The sequence below is a fragment of the Equus caballus genome, chromosome 22 (genome assembly GCF_041296265.1).
Source record: "Equus caballus isolate H_3958 breed thoroughbred chromosome 22, TB-T2T, whole genome shotgun sequence".
In the NCBI taxonomy this organism is placed as follows: domain Eukaryota; kingdom Metazoa; phylum Chordata; class Mammalia; order Perissodactyla; family Equidae; genus Equus; species Equus caballus.
This window is the reverse complement of record NC_091705.1, coordinates 36,957,038-36,974,950: the sequence shown is the minus strand read 5'-3', so window position 1 is coordinate 36,974,950 and position 17,913 is coordinate 36,957,038. Positions and strand designations below refer to the sequence as shown.

Genomic DNA, 17,913 nt, shown 5'->3' with positions numbered 1-17,913 from the left:
AATCTTAGCCACCCATCATCCCTCCCACCCCAATCCATCACCTAACACTCATTAAGTGCCATCTCTGTGCCACACTCTGTTATGGGCACTGAGCATACAGAATGAGAAAGACACTGTCCTTGCCCAGCGTCAGCTCTGAGTCGTCTAGAATTCAGGCTAAAACTCTTACCTTACAGATTGTGGATTGCAAGCTTCTGTCAGAACCAGCCTTCAACATTTAGTCATCAGAAAAGAAAGGCAGTTAACCACCTACATAGTTCATTTCAGGATTAAGGGGGAGGTCTGCCGATTTCACCGCAAACCTCTTCCTGTGTGGAGGGCTGGAAGTCTCCTATCAGGCCTCTAATAGAAGCCTATTAAAAGAAAAATTACTTTTCACAAGTAGTTTACTCTTTGTTCTACTCGTAACAGAGTTTTCCCTGACAGCAGGTTTCGAAGGCGGTAGGGAGAGAAGGATGCATAGAACATGATTACAAATGGGTGCCTGAGTGGCAGGGGCGCTAACCAATGGGGAGACAGGGAGGGCCCAGGGGTCAGTTCACATCGTTGGCTTCCCAGGGTGGCTCTATTCCAGCCTCTGTCTCCACTCTAGCCAGAAGCCAATTCATCCAGTAAAACTCCTCTACTCATTCTAGAAGAAATCTAAGCTGGCAGACAACAGTGAGGCTGACCCAGCTTTTTAAGGCAGCTTAGAGATTCTTGTCCATTGAACCATCCATCCATCTAACCATTACACCATTCTCACATCCACGTATCCGCCGTCATGGCATTACTATCAACCATCCATTGATTCCATCCATCTGCCCATCCAAACATCCACCTACTCACTTATCCACTCATGCACCCACCTAACCGTCCATCTGTCTTTCCATAAAGCCATGCAACCATCCACTCATCCAAACAACCATCCATCCATTCATCTCACCACACAACCATTCGCTCATCATTCCAGTCACCCATCCGCTCAGCCATCCACTCATAATCTATATAACCACCCATCCGGTCATCCCAACATAATTATCCATTCACCCTCCAATCAGCCAGCCAGACATTCACCTTTCAACTGCTCTACCATCCGGTCACCTAACCAATCATCCATCCACCCACCCAACTATTTAACCATCCATGCATCCCTTTGTCCAACTGTCCATTCACCAATCTGACTGTGATTCCAATTATCCTTCTATCCTTCCTTCCATCTCATCTAGAAATGGGATTCCAATTTGTGTCAGCATCCACGCTGTGGACCGATTCCAAGCACATCACTCTGTGTTGATGCTGGGGATACAGAGATGAAACCAACAGTCCCTGCCCCCATGGAGCTCAGAGCCTAGTGGGGGAGTCTGTCTCACCCTTGGTGATGGCTTTCTATCCCTCAGAGATTCTAGCTCTGAGACACCAAGTCATCTCCCATCTCCACTGACGTGGATACAGCCAATTGGTAACCCTGGATTTCACCAATGTGGATAGAAGGAGGAGCCTATGCTTATGTTTAGCATCCAATCAGATGGATCCAGGCCCTGCTTGGAACTCTGTGGGCAGCAACGGTACTCAGGATGTCCTTGGAACTTCTCCAGATGTCTCCTCTTGCCCCCCTACACAGGATCCTTGGCTCACCCACTGGAAAATAAAGTCTTATGATTGGAATGGAAGTCGGTTGTATTTTCCAGCCCAAACCCCATTTTCCCCAGTTCTTTTGGTAATAGCCCACTGATATGTCCTTTGGGGGACCAGCTCTCCCCAACTTTCTGTTCATGAGGGATCAAACCCTAACTCCAGCTCCATGGGTAGCCTGTGACTCAGGTTTGGCCAATGAGACACAATCCTGGGGTTTTTGTCAGAACTTTGTGCAGAAAGTGCTCTCTTTCTGCTGGTGTGGTTTTGCTGATTCTTGGAGCCATCTTTGCCACATGGGGAAGAGCCTGTCTGAGAAGTAAGACCATACAGGAGAAAGCCATTTGATCACCTGGATCCAGCTATGCCTGAAGACAGACATCATGCAAAGTTCCTAGAGACACTTTTTTTTTTTGCCTTAAGCCAGTTTGAGTTGGAGTTTATTCTTTTACAATTGAAAAGTTTCTGGAAAAGATCAACACATTTGGAAGCCTCAAGAGTGGTAACAAAGTAGCAACACCCTATCCCATTCCAAAATGTAAACGTGGTTTTATTTAATGCCTTCTTCCATCACAAAGTACCACCTCCTCCCCAGCGAGGGTCCCCTCTTCCTAGAAAACAAGATGGCAGCATAAGGCACGTGCACTGTCCACATGACGTCAGGTTAGGTCCTTAGAAACAAAAATGAGCAATAGTTTTCCCGACAGCCCCAAAGTGCCTCCCTCACTAATGTTCAAAGCATGATTGTCCCCCAAAGCACAACTTGGAGCAGAGAGTGCTTAAATGAGAACTGTGCACCACCCCACATGCCAGTTTAAGAAACCAAACCAAACCAACGACTAAGAAAACCAACGACACAGATACGAGAGCATAATACGGAACAATGAGATTAGTCCATAAATTAAAATGACAAAAAAAAAAAAAAAGAGCCTGTCCCCTTCTCATCAGCAGCCCTCCCCCAAATCAGCAATTCCTTGCTTTTGTTCTGTGAGTCTGGTCGAAGGGTCTGGAGTCTGAGCCAGCCCTTTTCCCCAAAGGTAAACATCCCAAAGCCACTGTTGGCTGCTCTGTTTCTCAGGACCCGCATTTGGACTGCAAGGACTTCTGAGATGGTCACCGGACACGTCCTCTCGGCTGGAGGGACCCTGCCCGGTGTCCAGCATCCGGCGGGGAGGCGGGGGGTGCGCGGGGCCTGGATGGGTGGGACGCTCCCGTGGCAGCAGCTGGCGACGCCTCGGCTCCCGCTATAGATACTCCAGCTCCAGCGCGTGCCGCAGCGCCTCCAGGTCGGCGTGGCAGGATATCCGCCAGAACGGCATGTTGTGCTGGAACACAGAACACCAGCCACACGGTTAGGGCCCCGCTCCGTGCCACCCGCAGCCCCTGGATCCCGCGCCCCTGCTTAGGGCCACAGGAGAGGTCCACCCAGGTCAGCGTAGCACGTGGCCGTTTCCCAAACCAGGGGGCACAGAACGTCACTGGCAGACCCCTAGGTGGCCAGAACCTACCAGACTGACCACACCGTTTCTACTCCCTCTGAGCCTACTGCCCGGCACGGCGACTGTCCCACCCTCTCCCCTCCACTGCGACCAGCGTGGTCTTCGGTGATGGGCTGACGTGGGATTAGATCACGCAGCGAGGAGGCGATCTCTTTTTAAAACCGTGTTCTCCATCCTGCTCCTTCAAGAAGACAGTCCCAGCCGGGTACTGGCGTGTCTCGAACGCCTCCCTCACGCTCACTGAGCTCCATTCGGCCCAGACACAGTTTTCACCTTTCCCTTTTCTTCTTGCTCTGTGTTGTCATGCTATCAAGTTTTCAATTTTCAATCTGAGCGAGCTGACTGAAAGGAAAACATGAAGTAGATACTCGTACGAAAGTCAAGACTGGTGTAAGAGGCGGTATGTCGATGGTGGCAAGAAATCACTCACGTGCGGAGAGAAATTTGTGAAACATTTCTATAGCCTGAGGCTTAAAAGCAGGAGGTGCCCGGTCCGGAGCGCTGCTCGCCCCTCAGGAGCTGGGTGACTCAGGCAACTTCCTTTGCTGCTTGTCTGTAACCCGGGGCCGTCCTTGCTGTACACGGTCGCTGTGGCTCTTCACGATGCCTCGATAAATATTAGCTGCCATTACGATGATGTCGATGTCCACAAGGACACAGCCATATAAATAGAGGACAAAGTCGGGGAGGATGCGGGGCAAACTGGGTATGCATACAGAGGGATGAATTTGGGGGATTTTCAAGTAGTTTAAAAAATAATAAGATTACATCATGAACACTTAAAAAAATCATTAAGGGGGCCAGCCCGGTGGCGCAGTGGTTAAGTGCACATGTTTCGCTTTGCTGGCCTCGGGTTTGCTGGTTCGGATGCCGGGTGTGGACATGGCACCGCTTGGCAAGCCATGCTGTGGCAGGCGTTCCGCATAAAAAGTAGAGGAAGACGGGCATGGATGTGAGCTCAGGGCCAGTCTTCCTCAGCAAAAAAGAGGAGGATTGGCAGTGGATGTTAACTCAGGGCTAATTTTCCTCAAAAAAAAAAAAAAAATCATTCCAGGTGCAAATAAAATGCCACAGGAGCCAACAAGAGAAAGCAGCCTCTTTTTTGGCGGCAGAGAATGGGGTGGGGCCAGGACAGGTGTCCCAGAGGAGCAGGGGGGTGTGAGAACGGAGCCTTGAAGGGTGAAGGTTTCACGGCTGGCAGGGAGCTGAAAGGGAGAGTGTCCCTGGGAGGGTGTCCCTGGGTGAGCCACGAGGACGTGCAGGGACGCGGGGTTGGGGGTGACTGGGAATGCAGTCATGCAGAATGATTCTGGCGTGGTGTTTGCGTGTGTGTGTGGGGGCATGTGCATGTGTGCGCACATGCGTGTGTGTGTCTGTAGGGTGGGGAGGGGAGAAAGGCCGGTTAAGTTCCCGTGGGTCGTGACGCAGAGTGCGGATTTCACTGTGTAAGCCTGTGACGCCCGACCTTTGAAATAATAATCTTCTAAATGTCCCGGTGCTGAGCTGGGCATGTTAGGGTTACTATCTCATCGAATCAGCAAAACAAGCAAAACCCAGAAATGAAAACAAAAACATCTTTTTCGAGTGGGGGATGAGAGAGAGAAGAGAGAATCGATTTCACCAAAGTTGACGACTGGCGAGCCCACCACGGTCATCACACAGCCACTCCCACGTATCACGCGCCCATCAGGGCTGCGTCCTGTGCTGAGCACCTCGCAGGCAGTGACGATCCATTTCACCTGGTCAGCAGCCCTCGGAGAGGGGGCACGGTCTGCCTTATTTTGCAAATGAGGAGACCGAGGCACAGGGAGGTCACGTCCGGCTCCAGAGGAGAAACTTGACTACACTTATTATCACTGGAAAATTTAACCATTGGCCGCAGTCGTTGCCTGCCCAGTGGCCACCCTCCCTTCGTCCTTGCTTCCAGAACCTCGAACATGGTGGCACCGTGCCCAGATGTAGGGGATGAGTGATGGTTGTTTAAGTGAGCTAGCACAACCCCAGCCCTGTCTGCCAGGGATTTATCCTGTATCCTTCCTGACTTGTAACCTGTTGAAGCCAAAGAGGAAGGTGGCTGGGGGCTTCTGGGGAAGGTTTTCCACCATGATTAGAGGGCAGCACCTGAGGAGAACTCCTTCATCCTTCCTTTCCCTTCCTATTTGGATGCTGTCGTATTAGTAAGTGATACCTGGAGCTCTGGCAGCCCTTTTGAGATCATGAGGCAAAGAAACCACAACGTAAAAAGCCAAAGATGGTTACAAAGGTAAAGCAAAATGATGGAAAGGGATGCTTGGTGAATTTTTGACCCAGCGAAACACCCTAGGGTACACTGAGGCTACTGAGCCTCCTCAAGACAGTCATTGGCCTTAAATTATTTGCTGAGTGAACAGATGGTGCTTGATGAACAGAGGGAGGTCCAGAGTTCTTGAGGTACTTCTGCTGCTCCGTAAGGTTTTATGCCCACGAGGTGGAAACTACACGGGGGCCCCTTTGGTTCCTGGAGCACGTCACCCTTTCCTCCCTCTGCGGCTCTGCACTTATTCTCAGCCAACTCTTTCCATCACGGTCCATCTTCACCTTTCCCCATCCTCGTCCCCAGAGCCTGGGAATACGTGACCTTACACGACAAAAGGGATTCTGCAGATGTGATCAAATAAAGGATCTCGAGATGGGGAGATCAGCCAGAGGGGCGGGACTTCGTCTGACGTCCACTGCTGGGTCCCCAAAGGGGCCTTCTGCGTGGGTGGCCCAGACTCATGGGGCTCTCACTGGAGTCGCAGATAACACACACGTATAAGAAATGAACAAGACAATGTCACCTCGTGGTAAGTGCCATGAAGGAAACGGATCCCGTGTGTGTGTGTCAGGGGGTAGACAGCAGTGGCAGGGAGGGTGTCTGCTTTTGGCAGCCGCCTCAGGGAAGGCTCCTCTGGGGGGCGATATGTAAGCGGGCAGAGGATGAGAAGCAGGGAGCCGTGCAAAGCTGTGGGGGAGCAGTTGAGGCAGAAGACACAGCAAGTGCAAAGGCCCTGAGGGGGGTTCAAACGTGGAGCGTCACGTTCACTGCTGCAGCGCGTGGCTCCTGGCACAAAGGTGCTCAAGAAATATTCATGGAAGGAATGAAAAGACGAAGGGGGGGAGCAAGAGAGGGAAGGTGGGTTTCTCAAGCAAAGTCATCCACAAACACATCTTTTCTCTTTTTTGTTTTCACAGACCGGGGACCACCAGCTTTGGTCAGAACCAGCCTTCGACACTTAGAATGTTCTCTTTTGCTCAAGGGAAGCAGAATACGATCCATCAGGGGCAACAGATGCCACCCCTTCAACGACTTCCCGTGGCCCAGCTCCCCCAGCTCTCCTCACCGCGGCCGAGCCTCCCCTTCTCAGCAAAGATGGATCCGGGTGCTGCCCGGCCAATCCCGCCCCCCTTTAAAGAGTGTAATTCATTTTTCCAGGAGGAAACGAGCGAAGGTGGAGGAGGTCTCTGCTGCCTCCAGCCGGGCCGACGGCTCCGGAGTGCGGTGGATTTATCACTTGTGGAGCGTTGGAGACAAACGACCCGCTAAAATGGAGATATTAGCAATGCTGTCAGCCGAGACAAAGCCCCTCGTCTTGGCGCCATATTTCATGCCGCTCAGGGTCTGGCGGCCGGGGTTAATGACGCCCATCCATCAGGCGCGAGAGCTGCTGGCACACAAAATTTCTCACTAATGGGCTGGGGCTGCTGCCTCACACGCTGGCACAGGCTTTTAGGGGAGCTTGGTGTGTGTGTGCGCCCTAATCCTCTTTGGTGGACTTCCCTCTCATCTGACCAGCTCGGGGGTGCAGACTGGCAGTGTTTGAAATTCCTAAGCCCACCACCTTCCTGCCAGGTGTTTGGAGCAAAACAGCCATCAGGTTGCATGTACCAGCTGTGTGACCTTAGGTGAATTAATTAACCTCTCTGAGTCGCAAATCCATCCTCTATAAAATGAAGAGCAACGATACCCACTTTGCAGGGGGGTTTTGAGCATTAAATAAAACAATGACGTCAGTAACAAAGAGCAGTGGTTAAGGGCATGGGGTCAGCCTGGGCACCCCTAGGTGCCAGTCACAGCCCGGCTACATGCTAGGTGTGACAGACTGCCACCTGCCCCCCACATCCGTTCCCCGCTTCTCTCTCAGAGGAAGCTCCTTTTTTTTTTCAGCTAGGCACATGGCAGCTGAGAATAAAGGCTGCATCTCCCACCTACCTTTGTGGCACAGTGCGACCATGGGATTAAAATCTAGCCAATAGGATGTGAGCACCAATAGGCCGTGAGGAGCAATAGGATGTCCGCCTGTATCAGCTGTGCCCTTAAAGGGAAGAGGGGTCTTGCTCCCTGCCCTGCCTGGTGGCAGGAGTGTGGTCACGGGGTGGCGGGGAGCCCTCTGGGACCTTGTGGAAAGAGCAGTCCTGGGCCTGGCAGAGCCACAAGCTGGAAGGAGCCCGGGTCCCTGGTGCCGGCACAGCCATCCTGGCAGCTGATGGATGTTTCACGCGAGAGAAGAAGACATCTCTCTATTGTTTAAGTCCGGCATCCAAGGCAACCCGAGCCCCACTTGGCAGAACCCGGGGCAGCACCAGCCCTGCTGAGACCCTCGGACCCAGCCCTGCCAGAGACCAGCCCACCCACACCCCACACCCTCAGCTCCTGGGGGCGCGGAGCAAGCGAGATCTGGGTGAGTTTTCACGTTGGGTGTGAATTAGCATTCGTCCTTTCTTTCTTGCCGGCTCCACAGCAGAGAGACCCTCCTCCGGATGTCCAAGGGTCGGGCTACCCCTCGCCGCCCCCCAGGCTGGGGAGTGACAGCAAGAGAGCTCAGGCTCTGCTCCCTCTGCACGGCCCCCCTGCTGGGCCTGTGGGCACGTTCTCAGCGGCTGTGACAGACGCAGAGAGGCAGCTCAGAGAGCGGGTGACCTCTGCTGAAGCCCACGTGGCCCCCAACGGCACAGCCAGCAAGACTTAGAGTAAAATGTGCTGCCCTGGCTGCACGTGTCTGTGGGAGCAGGGCTGGCCACAGGGGGAGGTGAGGGAGGTGCCTGGGACATGGAAATTGAGGCGGCGGGAGGGTGACCCCAGACCAGCCGTTGTCAAAGGAGGAGAAGCCTGCACTCTAGGGGGTCACTGTGGAAATTTCTAGAGCTGTGATTTTCGACTGTCACAATGATCCGGGGGCACTGCAGGTGGGGCAGGTGTCCTGTCTCACCCCACACACCTTCAACCTGGGTGGCTTTTGAACGTGCGGCCAGATATTCAAGGAAGTAGAAAGCCGTTCATAATAACCTGAGCCCGGACCCCTGACCGCATGGTACATGTCACGTATAAATTTAGAGTTTCTTTTGCATGCGTTTAATAAAACCTTAATTTCCAGGGGAGCCTCTGCTGTGCAAATCAAGGGGAGTCTGTATTTTGCTTCCCCCAGAACCCTGCCGCGAGCTGCTTCAGTGGGGGAGGAATCACGCAACATCCGTGGCCCCTGCCCCAGTTCATGGAGGGTCGAGACCCCAAGCCTGTGTCCCTCTGCGTGCGCCAGGTCCCATCCCCAGCGACGGCACGACTGGGCGCGAGCACTGGGGTTCTGTGCCCACACACTTACACACGGAGGCCCCTGCTGTTCTGATCATAAACGACTTTCCCTTTATTTCTCTTTGACGAGAAACTGATCTTTGGGGCCTTCTGGTTATCAGCAGCTTATATTATCCATTAGTATTTCATTTCAGGATCATAAAGGGGTCATTTCAGAACGTTTGCTACGCTGCCCTGATAAACCGTCTCCAGTTGGTGAGGAGGCGGGTGCGTGGTGGCCACTGCTCCGTGGCCGTCCCCGTCATCCTCCAGGGAGAATGACAGGGCACAGCCTGAGCTGGGGCCCCCACCCAACGCTGACAGGAGCAAAGCTTCATTGTGGTCACTGTCCCAGGCTCAGGGCAGAGTTTTCCGCCAGATCTGAACTTGGAAGTGGGGGAGGGGCTCGGGAGGCCCCCTTGGGCCCCAGAATTGGGTTCAGGTCACCTCAGACACCTGCCTGGCATGGTGTGTCTGGAGCCCCTGCAATTCCTGCGATGTTTCAGGTGATTTACGCCGCGGTTTGGGCCATGTCCTTGTGTATCACCTCTGCGACTATGATTTCCTTAGTACTTTTTCCTCAAGGTCAATTCATTGTTGAAGTTAGAGAAATATGCTTTAAGAAGTGCTCAGATGAAAGCTGATGTCCCCTCGAGGCCTGGCACCTCCCTGGCCTCGCCTCACCAGCCACGCTGGCGCCCTGGGAACTTGCTGGTTCCTCTCTGGGAATGTCCTCCTTCTGACAGCCCCCTGGCTCACTCCCCCTTGTCCTCCCAGCTTGGCTCAGATGTCACCTTGCAGCGCGGCCCGCCTTGACCACTACCTACACTTGTGACGTGCCCCGGCTGCAGAGTCCCCTCTGGTCCAGTTCCCTGCTTTATTTTTCTCCAAAGCTCTGGTCACCGCCCAACACGCATGTTGCATGTATGTGTTTATTGCTTGTCCGGGCTGTGAGCTGAGCAGGGGGCGAGGGGCGTGTCTGTCCGGCTCACTGCAGGGTCCCCAGGGCCTGCAACAGTGGCTGGCACACAGGAGGCAGCTTACACTCCAGCTGGAGAATCCGGGATTAGTAGACCAATCACACAGTGATTCTCTCATGACAAGAGGGGACAATGGCCTGAAGAAAGGGTGTGGACAGCTTGGGGGGAGTCCCAGGCAGGCCTGATCTAGCAGGCAGGGGCAGTGGGAGCTGGTCAGGGAGTGTTCCCACCGGAAGCGTTGTGGAAGGAGGGGTCTGGAAGAGCCGGGGAAAGGGGAGGAGACTTCCAGGCAGATGGAACAGCATCTGCACAGCCGTCTAAGCTGCCCTCTCCGGAGACCCTCTCTCAGGACCTCCCTCGTCTTGTGGGCTTCATCTGTTGAGACCCTAAACATTTCTGCATCTCCTTGGAATCTGTTGCCAGGGAGGGAAGGGGGAAACCAGGTCCCCCAAATTAAGCTCTGTGACATTAACAATCCACTTCCCAGGCCTCTGGGTGGGGGGTGGCAGGCGCTCTGGGATGCTGCTGACAGGTCCAGGCCTGGGGCTTTGGCAGCTGTTTCTTTTCCAAGAACAGAGCTGCGGCCACCAGAACCCCCTGCCCCTCTCCTCGTGGGCCCGAGATCACAAATGCAGGATTTTCTTTTTCATTAGCTTAATGCTGTCTTTATTAACTGGGAAGGGTTCCTGGAACATACGATCAGTGAGCATTAAATAAAACACACATGCACGTGTGCCGCCCCCCGCCGCTCGGCCTGCCCCAACAGAGCGTCTCTGCTCCCCAGCACTTGTCCCAGAAACAATCCAGGGCCACCAGGGGCAGTGGCCAAAGGCACCCCGGAGGGGGATTTGCAGGAGGAAATTACTCAGGATGCTTCTGCGATTTGCAAATGGGAACGGACCAGCGAGCAAAGAGCCTGGAAAGGAGGGGACCCAGCCAGCGACGGGGAGGTGGAGGAAACCGGTGTAAACAGCCCTGAAAACCACGAGGCGGCTCAAGAGAGGCGCAAACAGCAGCATGAGAGACGGGAGGAGTACCTTTTTCGCTCCCTGCTCCTCTTCCACGCCGTCGCCGATCACGATGTAGACGGCCTTCCGGCCGAACCTCTGCATTATCCTCTCGAAGCAGCTCTCCTTGCCTGCACGCGCGCGAGAAGGAGAGAGAGAAAGGAGCTGGGTGAGGACCCGGGGCCGCGGAGGACGGCAACCCTGGGTAAGCGCTCACTCGCTGTGCGCAGCCGTCCTCCTAAGGGCCGGCTGTCAATCACTCCATCCTTAAGTGGTCCACCAGGTGCGCCCTGTCACCATCCCCACAGGATGGACGACGGCGCCGAGCGGGGGGCGGGGAGTTCAGTGGCTCGCCCCGGGTGACACAGCAGAAGGGGCAGCACAGGGCTGGAGGCAGGCTGTGGGGTCTACGCAGCTGTCTGGCGGGAGCGCCGGGCCGCTTCACAGGTGAGCACACAGGCTGAGAGGTGAAGCGGTCTGCCCAGGGTCCCAGAGTGCGGAGGCGGAGGCGCCGGGACGCACGTTTCCACAGAGGGACAGCCCGGTGACAGAGCTGGCCCTCGCGGCGGCTCCCCTGTACGTTCTTTCCTTGTCACCTGTCGATGACCACCTCTGGGCACTTTCCTTCCCAGGTGTGTGGGCAGCAACATAAATGCAGACACTTAGTTCATGCTGATCATATCAGCACGTTTAGTGACCATAATAATGATGAAAATGGCAGTAATAATAATAACAACAGTGGCAGTCACTCACTGAGTTTACTGCGTGCTAAGTGCTTCCCCTACGTTGGGATTTGTCAGCCTCGGCACTGCTGACATTCCGGCTGGATCCTTCTTTGCTGCGGGCTGCCCTGCGCACTGTGGGATGCTGAGTAGTGTCCTTGCTCTCATCTCCCTGAGGCCAGCAGCAACTCCTCCCGTTGTGAAAATGAAGCGTCCCCAGATGTTGCCAAATGTCCCCTGAGAGGCAAATTGCCCCCCCACCCACATTGGGAACCACCGACTTCCATTCATTCATTCAACTCTCACAGCAATCCTGTGAATTAATATAATCCCCATTTCAGAGATGGGGAAACTGAGGCTCAGGGTTGGTGAAGCGCCTTGAAGCTGAGTGGAGGAGGAGGAGGGGAGGCAGGGGAGTTGTAATAATAATAAGACAGCTCCTATCTGTGCGCACTTGTGCTCTGCTGGGACCTGCTAAATGTTTTGCCTGCACTGCTTCACTTTATCACGTGCTTAGAGGTATTGTGATCATCCCATTACAGAGCAGGAAGCTGAGGCAGAGAGAGGGGAAGCTATTTCCAGGGGCACCCAGCTGACAAGCCAGAGCCGGGATTCGAACCCAGGCTGACTGCCTGCACTTGAGCTCTGAAGGGCTCGGTTCCACGGCTCTGGATAGGAACCAGCTCTGTGCCTGCTTCCTCCTCCATGGAGCAGAGGCTGGGTCAGAGCAGCGGGTTGGAACCATGGGCTGAGTTAGGGAACTACATACCCTTGCCCTTTGCCACCCCCCTCACAGGATGGGGCCTACTCCCCACCCCACTGATACTGGGTTGGCCGTGTGACTCGCTTTGACCAATGGAATGTTGGGGACCTGCCATGAGAAATGAGCGTGGGTGGTCTGTCTTGGCCTCCTTCCCTGCTGCCATCTGTCATGAGAAGAATGGGCCCCTGGCTGGCTGCTGGCCCCAGACTGAGGATACGAGAAGCAGCCAGAGCCTGGAGTCTAGCCCAGCAGAGCCACAGTTCACTCGTCGAACGACGAGTGAGAAATGGAAACTGGTGGCTGTAAGCCACTGAGTGTTGGGATGTTTGTTACGCAGCATTATCAGAGCAGAAACTTGACTATTGAAAAAATTATGATTTTTTAAGTGAAGACAGGGAGCTGGAGGCCAAGTTTCCATCCTAGCTCAACTCCGACTACTCTTAGTTCTTTGATCTTCAGGCTCCTGAAGTGAGAGACAAGGGTCGCTTTCCACGCCCATGATGGCGTATGATTCTTCTAACATGGAAACAGAATCAACGGGCGAGATGAACATTTTAAACGTGTCTGTGTTAGAGACTCCTTTCTTGTGAATTCTACAGAGAAAAGATTGTGTTGTCAAATGCAACTTTGCTTTGAAAAGTTTTATGGTAGGACTTAACGGACCTTTGCTCCTGTTCATTGGGAGTTTTCCAAACTTATCTGACCACTGACTGAATACTTTGTTCATGAATTGTCTCTAGAGAAATGCCATCCTGGACAAGTGTTTCTTTTTTTTTTTTTAATCTTATTATTATTATTTTTTTTGAGATAGATTAGCCTTGAAGTAACATCTGCCACCAATCCTCCTCTTTTTGCTGAGGAAGACTGGCCCTGAGCTAACATCCATGCCCATCTTCCTCTACTTTATATGTGGGACGCCTGCCACAGAATGGCTTGACAAGCGGTGTGTAGGTCCACACCCAGGATCCGACCTCATGGACCCCAGGCCACCAAAAGTATGAACTTAACCACTGTGCCACTGGGCCGGCCCCTGGACCACTGTTTCTTAAACGTTCCGGAACTATCTTCACAATTGTGACCAAATCCGAGAACCGTTGTTATTTAATTTCTCTTAAAATCAACTCACACTTTTATATTTACTTAAATAAATTCATTTAAATAGAGAATAGAATCACTAAATTAAAAAGAAAACCTATCACCTCACAACCAATAGGATGGCTTTTATCAAAAAAAGAAAGAAAATAACAAGCGTTGGTGAGGATGTGGAGAAATGGGAACCCCTGTGAACGGTTGGTTGGAATGCAAATTGGTGCAGCTGCTGTGGAAAACAGTATGGTAGTCCCCTGAAAAATTAAAAATAGAATTACCATATGACCCAGCAATTCCACCTCTGGGTATGTACCCCAAAGAACTGAAAGCAGGGTCTTGAAAAGACATTTGCACACCCATGCTCATAGCAGCATATTCACAATAAGCCAAAAGGTGGAAGCAACCCAAGTGCCCATCGACAGATGAACGGACAAACAAAATGTGATGTATACATATAATGAAATATCATTTGGCCTTGAAAAGGAAGGGCATTCTGACACAGGCTACAATGTGGACGAATCTTGAGGACATCATGCTGAGTGAAATAAGCCCATCACAAAAAGACACATACCGCATGATTCCACTCACATGAGGTCCCCAGAGCAGCCAAACTCATAGAGACAGAAAGTAGAAGGGTGGCTGCCAGGGGCTGGGGGAGGGGGAGTGGGGAGTTGTTGTTTAATGGGTTCAAGAGTTTCAGTTTTGCAAGATGGAAAGGGTTCTGGAGATGGAGGTGCGGATGGTTGCACAACAAGGTGAATGTAGTTAACACCACTGAGCTGTACGCTTAAAAATGGTTAAGATGCTAAATTTTATGTTATATGTATTTTACCACAATTAAAAAGAAAAGAGTTATCAAAAAAAGATTCTAAATAAGCCTGCAAAGGCACATAACTAGAGGTATTCAGGAAGAAAATAAAAAGACTCATAAGGTCCTGTAGAATTTCTAATGGCCATGTGGGGCCTCAATTTCTATGATTTTACACAATGGAATACTACTCAGCCGTAAGAAAGGATGAAATCTGGCTGTTTCTGACAACACGGATGGACCATGAGGGTGTTAGGCTAAGTGAAATAAGTCAGAGGGAGAAAGTCAAATACCGTATGATCTCACTCCTAAGTAGAAGATAAAAACAACGACAATCACATAGAGACAGAGATTGGATTGGGGGTTACCAGAGGGGAAGGGGGGAGAGAGGAGGGCAGAAGGGGTGATTAGGAATGTGTGTGATGATGGATGGTAATTAGTCTTTGGGTGGTGAACATGATGTAATCTACACAGGAATCAAAATATAATGATGTACACCTGAAATTTATATCATGTTATAAACCAATGTTACTGCAATAAAAAAATAAAAAAATCTAAAAACATTTGAATATAATGTTCAGATCTAGAAATTCAGTAAAAGCAAAAACTGCTCTAAGAAAATGCTTCTAAAGTACTACAAATTGGGTTTTTGCTCCACTAAAAAAAAGGGTAAAAATTTCTAATTAAAACATCTTAACTAACTAGATTTATTTTGCATTATTATACATTTTTAGGTGATATAAGAATAAAAAAATCAGTCCTCTTCCCCCTCTTAAAGAAACCAGTATTACCTGGCCTGATGATGAACGTGGCTGTTAATTTCTGGTTATTGGACCCTCTTAGCTGACGAAAGCTCTGAGCCTGAGGCTCCTTCTCTTTGGTAATAAGGGAGATCAGCAAGTATTAGAGAAGTGTGAAAGCAGGCTAGCACCAAACTGAGACTCTTGCCTTGAAAGAGAATTTTAAAAACAGTAATTTTCTCTCTGTGTGGCTCAAGGTTAGATCGAAGGTTATCTGATGACTTGTACCACCTAAATTAAAATCACCTCCTACCATGCTGTGCTGGAAACTGTTTTCCTCTTCTTCTTTTTTTGAAAGATTTTATTTTTCCTTTTTCTCCCAAAGCCCCCCGGTACATAGCTGTGTATTTTTAGTTGTGGGTCCCTTGTAGTTGTGGCATGTGGGATGCCGCCTCAGCGTGGCTTAATAAGCAGTGCCATGTCCGCGCCCAGGATTCGAACTGGCGAAACCCTGGGCTGCCAAAGCAGAGTGCGCAAACTTACTCGGCCATGGGGCCGGCCCCTTCTTCTTCTTTAGTAACAGAATGCCATGAGTTTAACTGGTACTCACAGTCACTCAGCTGTGGACTACATTTCCCAGCTTCCCTTGCAACTAGTTGTGGCCACATGACTAAGATGGTCCAATAGGAGGTGAGTTTTGGTCACACATGAGACTAAAACCTAGAGGATGGTGGAAAAATAAAACGGGAAGGACCTGGGTTCCTGGGTGAGTGTGAGGTCAGGGACACCCCATCAGCCTGGATCACTCACCTCTGGTCTGCGGACACGGGAGGGAGAAATAAGCTTTGACCTTGCTGTACACTTGTATTTGGGGTGTGTTTGTTAGAGCAGCTTTGCGGATATCCTAACACACACACACTCGGGGAAACTGTCCTACAGGCAGAGGTCGAAGCAGTGGGTTGTGGGGGTTGTTTTGGGATCCGAGTCACGCCCGTGGGCAAGTGCTTTAACTTCCCAGCCCCGGGACGGAGAGCTGACCTCGCGCTCCCTCCCTGCACCCCCGAGATCTGCGCCCCCCCTACCTGTCTTGGTTGCACTGTAGATGTTCTCAATAGGAAACACGGAGCCCAGTCCATACAGCAGGACTTTGGCCAGGGCAGGAATTAGTTGAGTGGTGGTGACCAGCACGTTGACACAGTTGGGCCTGAGGACAAAGGAGAGTGGGGATCAGAACTCCAAGGTACCTGCAGCAAGAGCCTGGAGTCGGCAGGAGTGCTGGTGCGGTTTGCAGCTCTGGCTGAGGCATCTTCAGGCGAGGGTAGGGCCCAAGGATTCTCCAGCTGTTTTTCTCTTTTAAGCCTGAAGCTGCCTGACACGTTGAAATGTAATATGGGTGTAATACCTTTATTATTTAAAAAGCAAACGTTTTTGCAGCACTATTCACAACAGCCAAGACATGGAAACAATCCAAGTGCCCACTGACTGAGGATTGGATAAAGATGTTGTGGTAACATCTACCTAATGGAATACTACTCAGCCATAAAAAAGACAAAATCATCCCATTTGCAACAACATGGAAGGACCTGGAGGGAATTATGCTAAATGAAATAAGCCAGACTGAGAAAGACAGACACCATATGATTTCACTCATATGTGGAATATGAACAAACACACGGACAAAGAAAACAGTTCAGTGGTTACCAGGGGGAGGGGGTGGGGAGTGGGCACAGGCGGTGAATGGGAGCACTTATGTGGTGACAGTCAAGAAATAAGGTACAAGTGAAATCTCACAATGATGTAAGCTATTATGAACTCAACAACAACAAAAAAGCAACTGTTTATTGTAAGGACCATACACTTAAATAGCTGCAGGGGCCTTGGGTAACGGAAATGAGTGCTATGGAATAAGTGGAGGACAACAAGGAGAGGTGGGGACTGGGGGAAACTAGAGAGCACATGCCAGTTCTGATTCTTTTTTTTTTTTTGAGGAAGATTAGCCTTGAGCTAACATCTGCCACCAATCCTCCTCTTTTTTGCTGAGGAAGATTGGCCCTAAGCTAACATCCATGCCCATCTTCCTCTATTTTATATGTGGGACGCCTGCTACAGCACAGCTTGATAAGTGGTGCGTGGGTCCGTGCCCTGGATCTGAACCAGCGAACCCCGGGCTGCTGAAGCAGAGTGTGTGAACTTAACCACTGCACCACTGGGTCAGCCCCCAGTTCTGATATTTTGGGAGAACCTAGAAACCTGGAGCTATGGATTAATTTTCTCAGCCTTTGGGACAAAATGTTTGCCAATTAAAACACATCAGTAGCAAAGATTCAGTTCAGGGGCTGCCACTTTGTAACCATGCATGTGCTGGATCACAAGATTTTTTGATGCTGGTGCAGAGAAGCCATTTGCTCTCTGGCCCGGATGATCCTGTCTAAGAGCAAGAGGCAATTTGTTGGGAGGCCTAGAACGAAGCTGGACCCTCCTTACCTCACTAGGGACCCACCAGATGATCTGTGGCGTCCTATAAAATGGTTTTCCGAGGGTGATGTTGTGACTGGCAGGTGCTGTGGGCAAGAGTGGATGCGACACGGTGGACCTACGCACGAAGGTCTCCCGCTCAGCTGGACCCTGATAAACCTCTGCAGCTGTTTGCTCAGCTATGGTGCAAGGTGTCCACGGCCTTGCACACCTCAGCTCTGTCAAATCTCTGGAAAGTGTGCAAGCGAGAATCTGGAGTGCCCAATTCTCTCAAGTGTGGAAACGCAGGAGACACCACCCTCGAAAGGGACAAAGTTCAGCGGCACCAAAGAAAATGAGGCTTCCCGCTTACCTGGAATTGATGAGGTTGAGTGCCTTCAAGGAGTGGGTCAGCCAGAGGTCGGTCAGGGCTTCCAGCTCAGCTCGCAGCTGTAGCCAGGTCTCTCTTTTGGGGGCCCCTATCAAGCCTATGGACAAAGGAAACAAAAACGTGGTCGCTACCATCGTAGAAAGGCCTGGGCGGGCAGCAGTAAGGGGAGGGGGGGTCCAGCTACGGTAACTTGAGGTTTCATATCAGATGACACTATCCATTTTTCTCTTTAGGAATTCATAAAAATAAAAATCTAAAA

General features: G+C 51.4%; 1 protein-coding gene across 2 annotated transcripts in view; it reads right to left on the bottom strand.

The window, feature by feature from the left end:
* Positions 1 to 2,138: 2,138 nt before the first annotated feature.
* EYA2 (EYA transcriptional coactivator and phosphatase 2) overlaps positions 2,139 to 17,913 on the bottom strand; it is a 253,768-nt gene continuing 237,993 nt past the window's right edge. For both annotated transcript variants that reach the window (XM_023626655.2, XM_070247876.1), the window contains exons 13-16: positions 17,637 to 17,751; positions 15,892 to 16,013; positions 10,718 to 10,818; positions 2,139 to 2,939 (exon numbers count right to left, since the gene is read on the bottom strand). In XM_023626655.2, the coding sequence (XP_023482423.2) occupies positions 2,859 to 2,939; positions 10,718 to 10,818; positions 15,892 to 16,013; positions 17,637 to 17,751 (419 nt within the window). In that variant the 3' untranslated portion in view covers positions 2,139 to 2,858. The remainder of the gene's footprint in view (positions 2,940 to 10,717; positions 10,819 to 15,891; positions 16,014 to 17,636; positions 17,752 to 17,913) is intronic.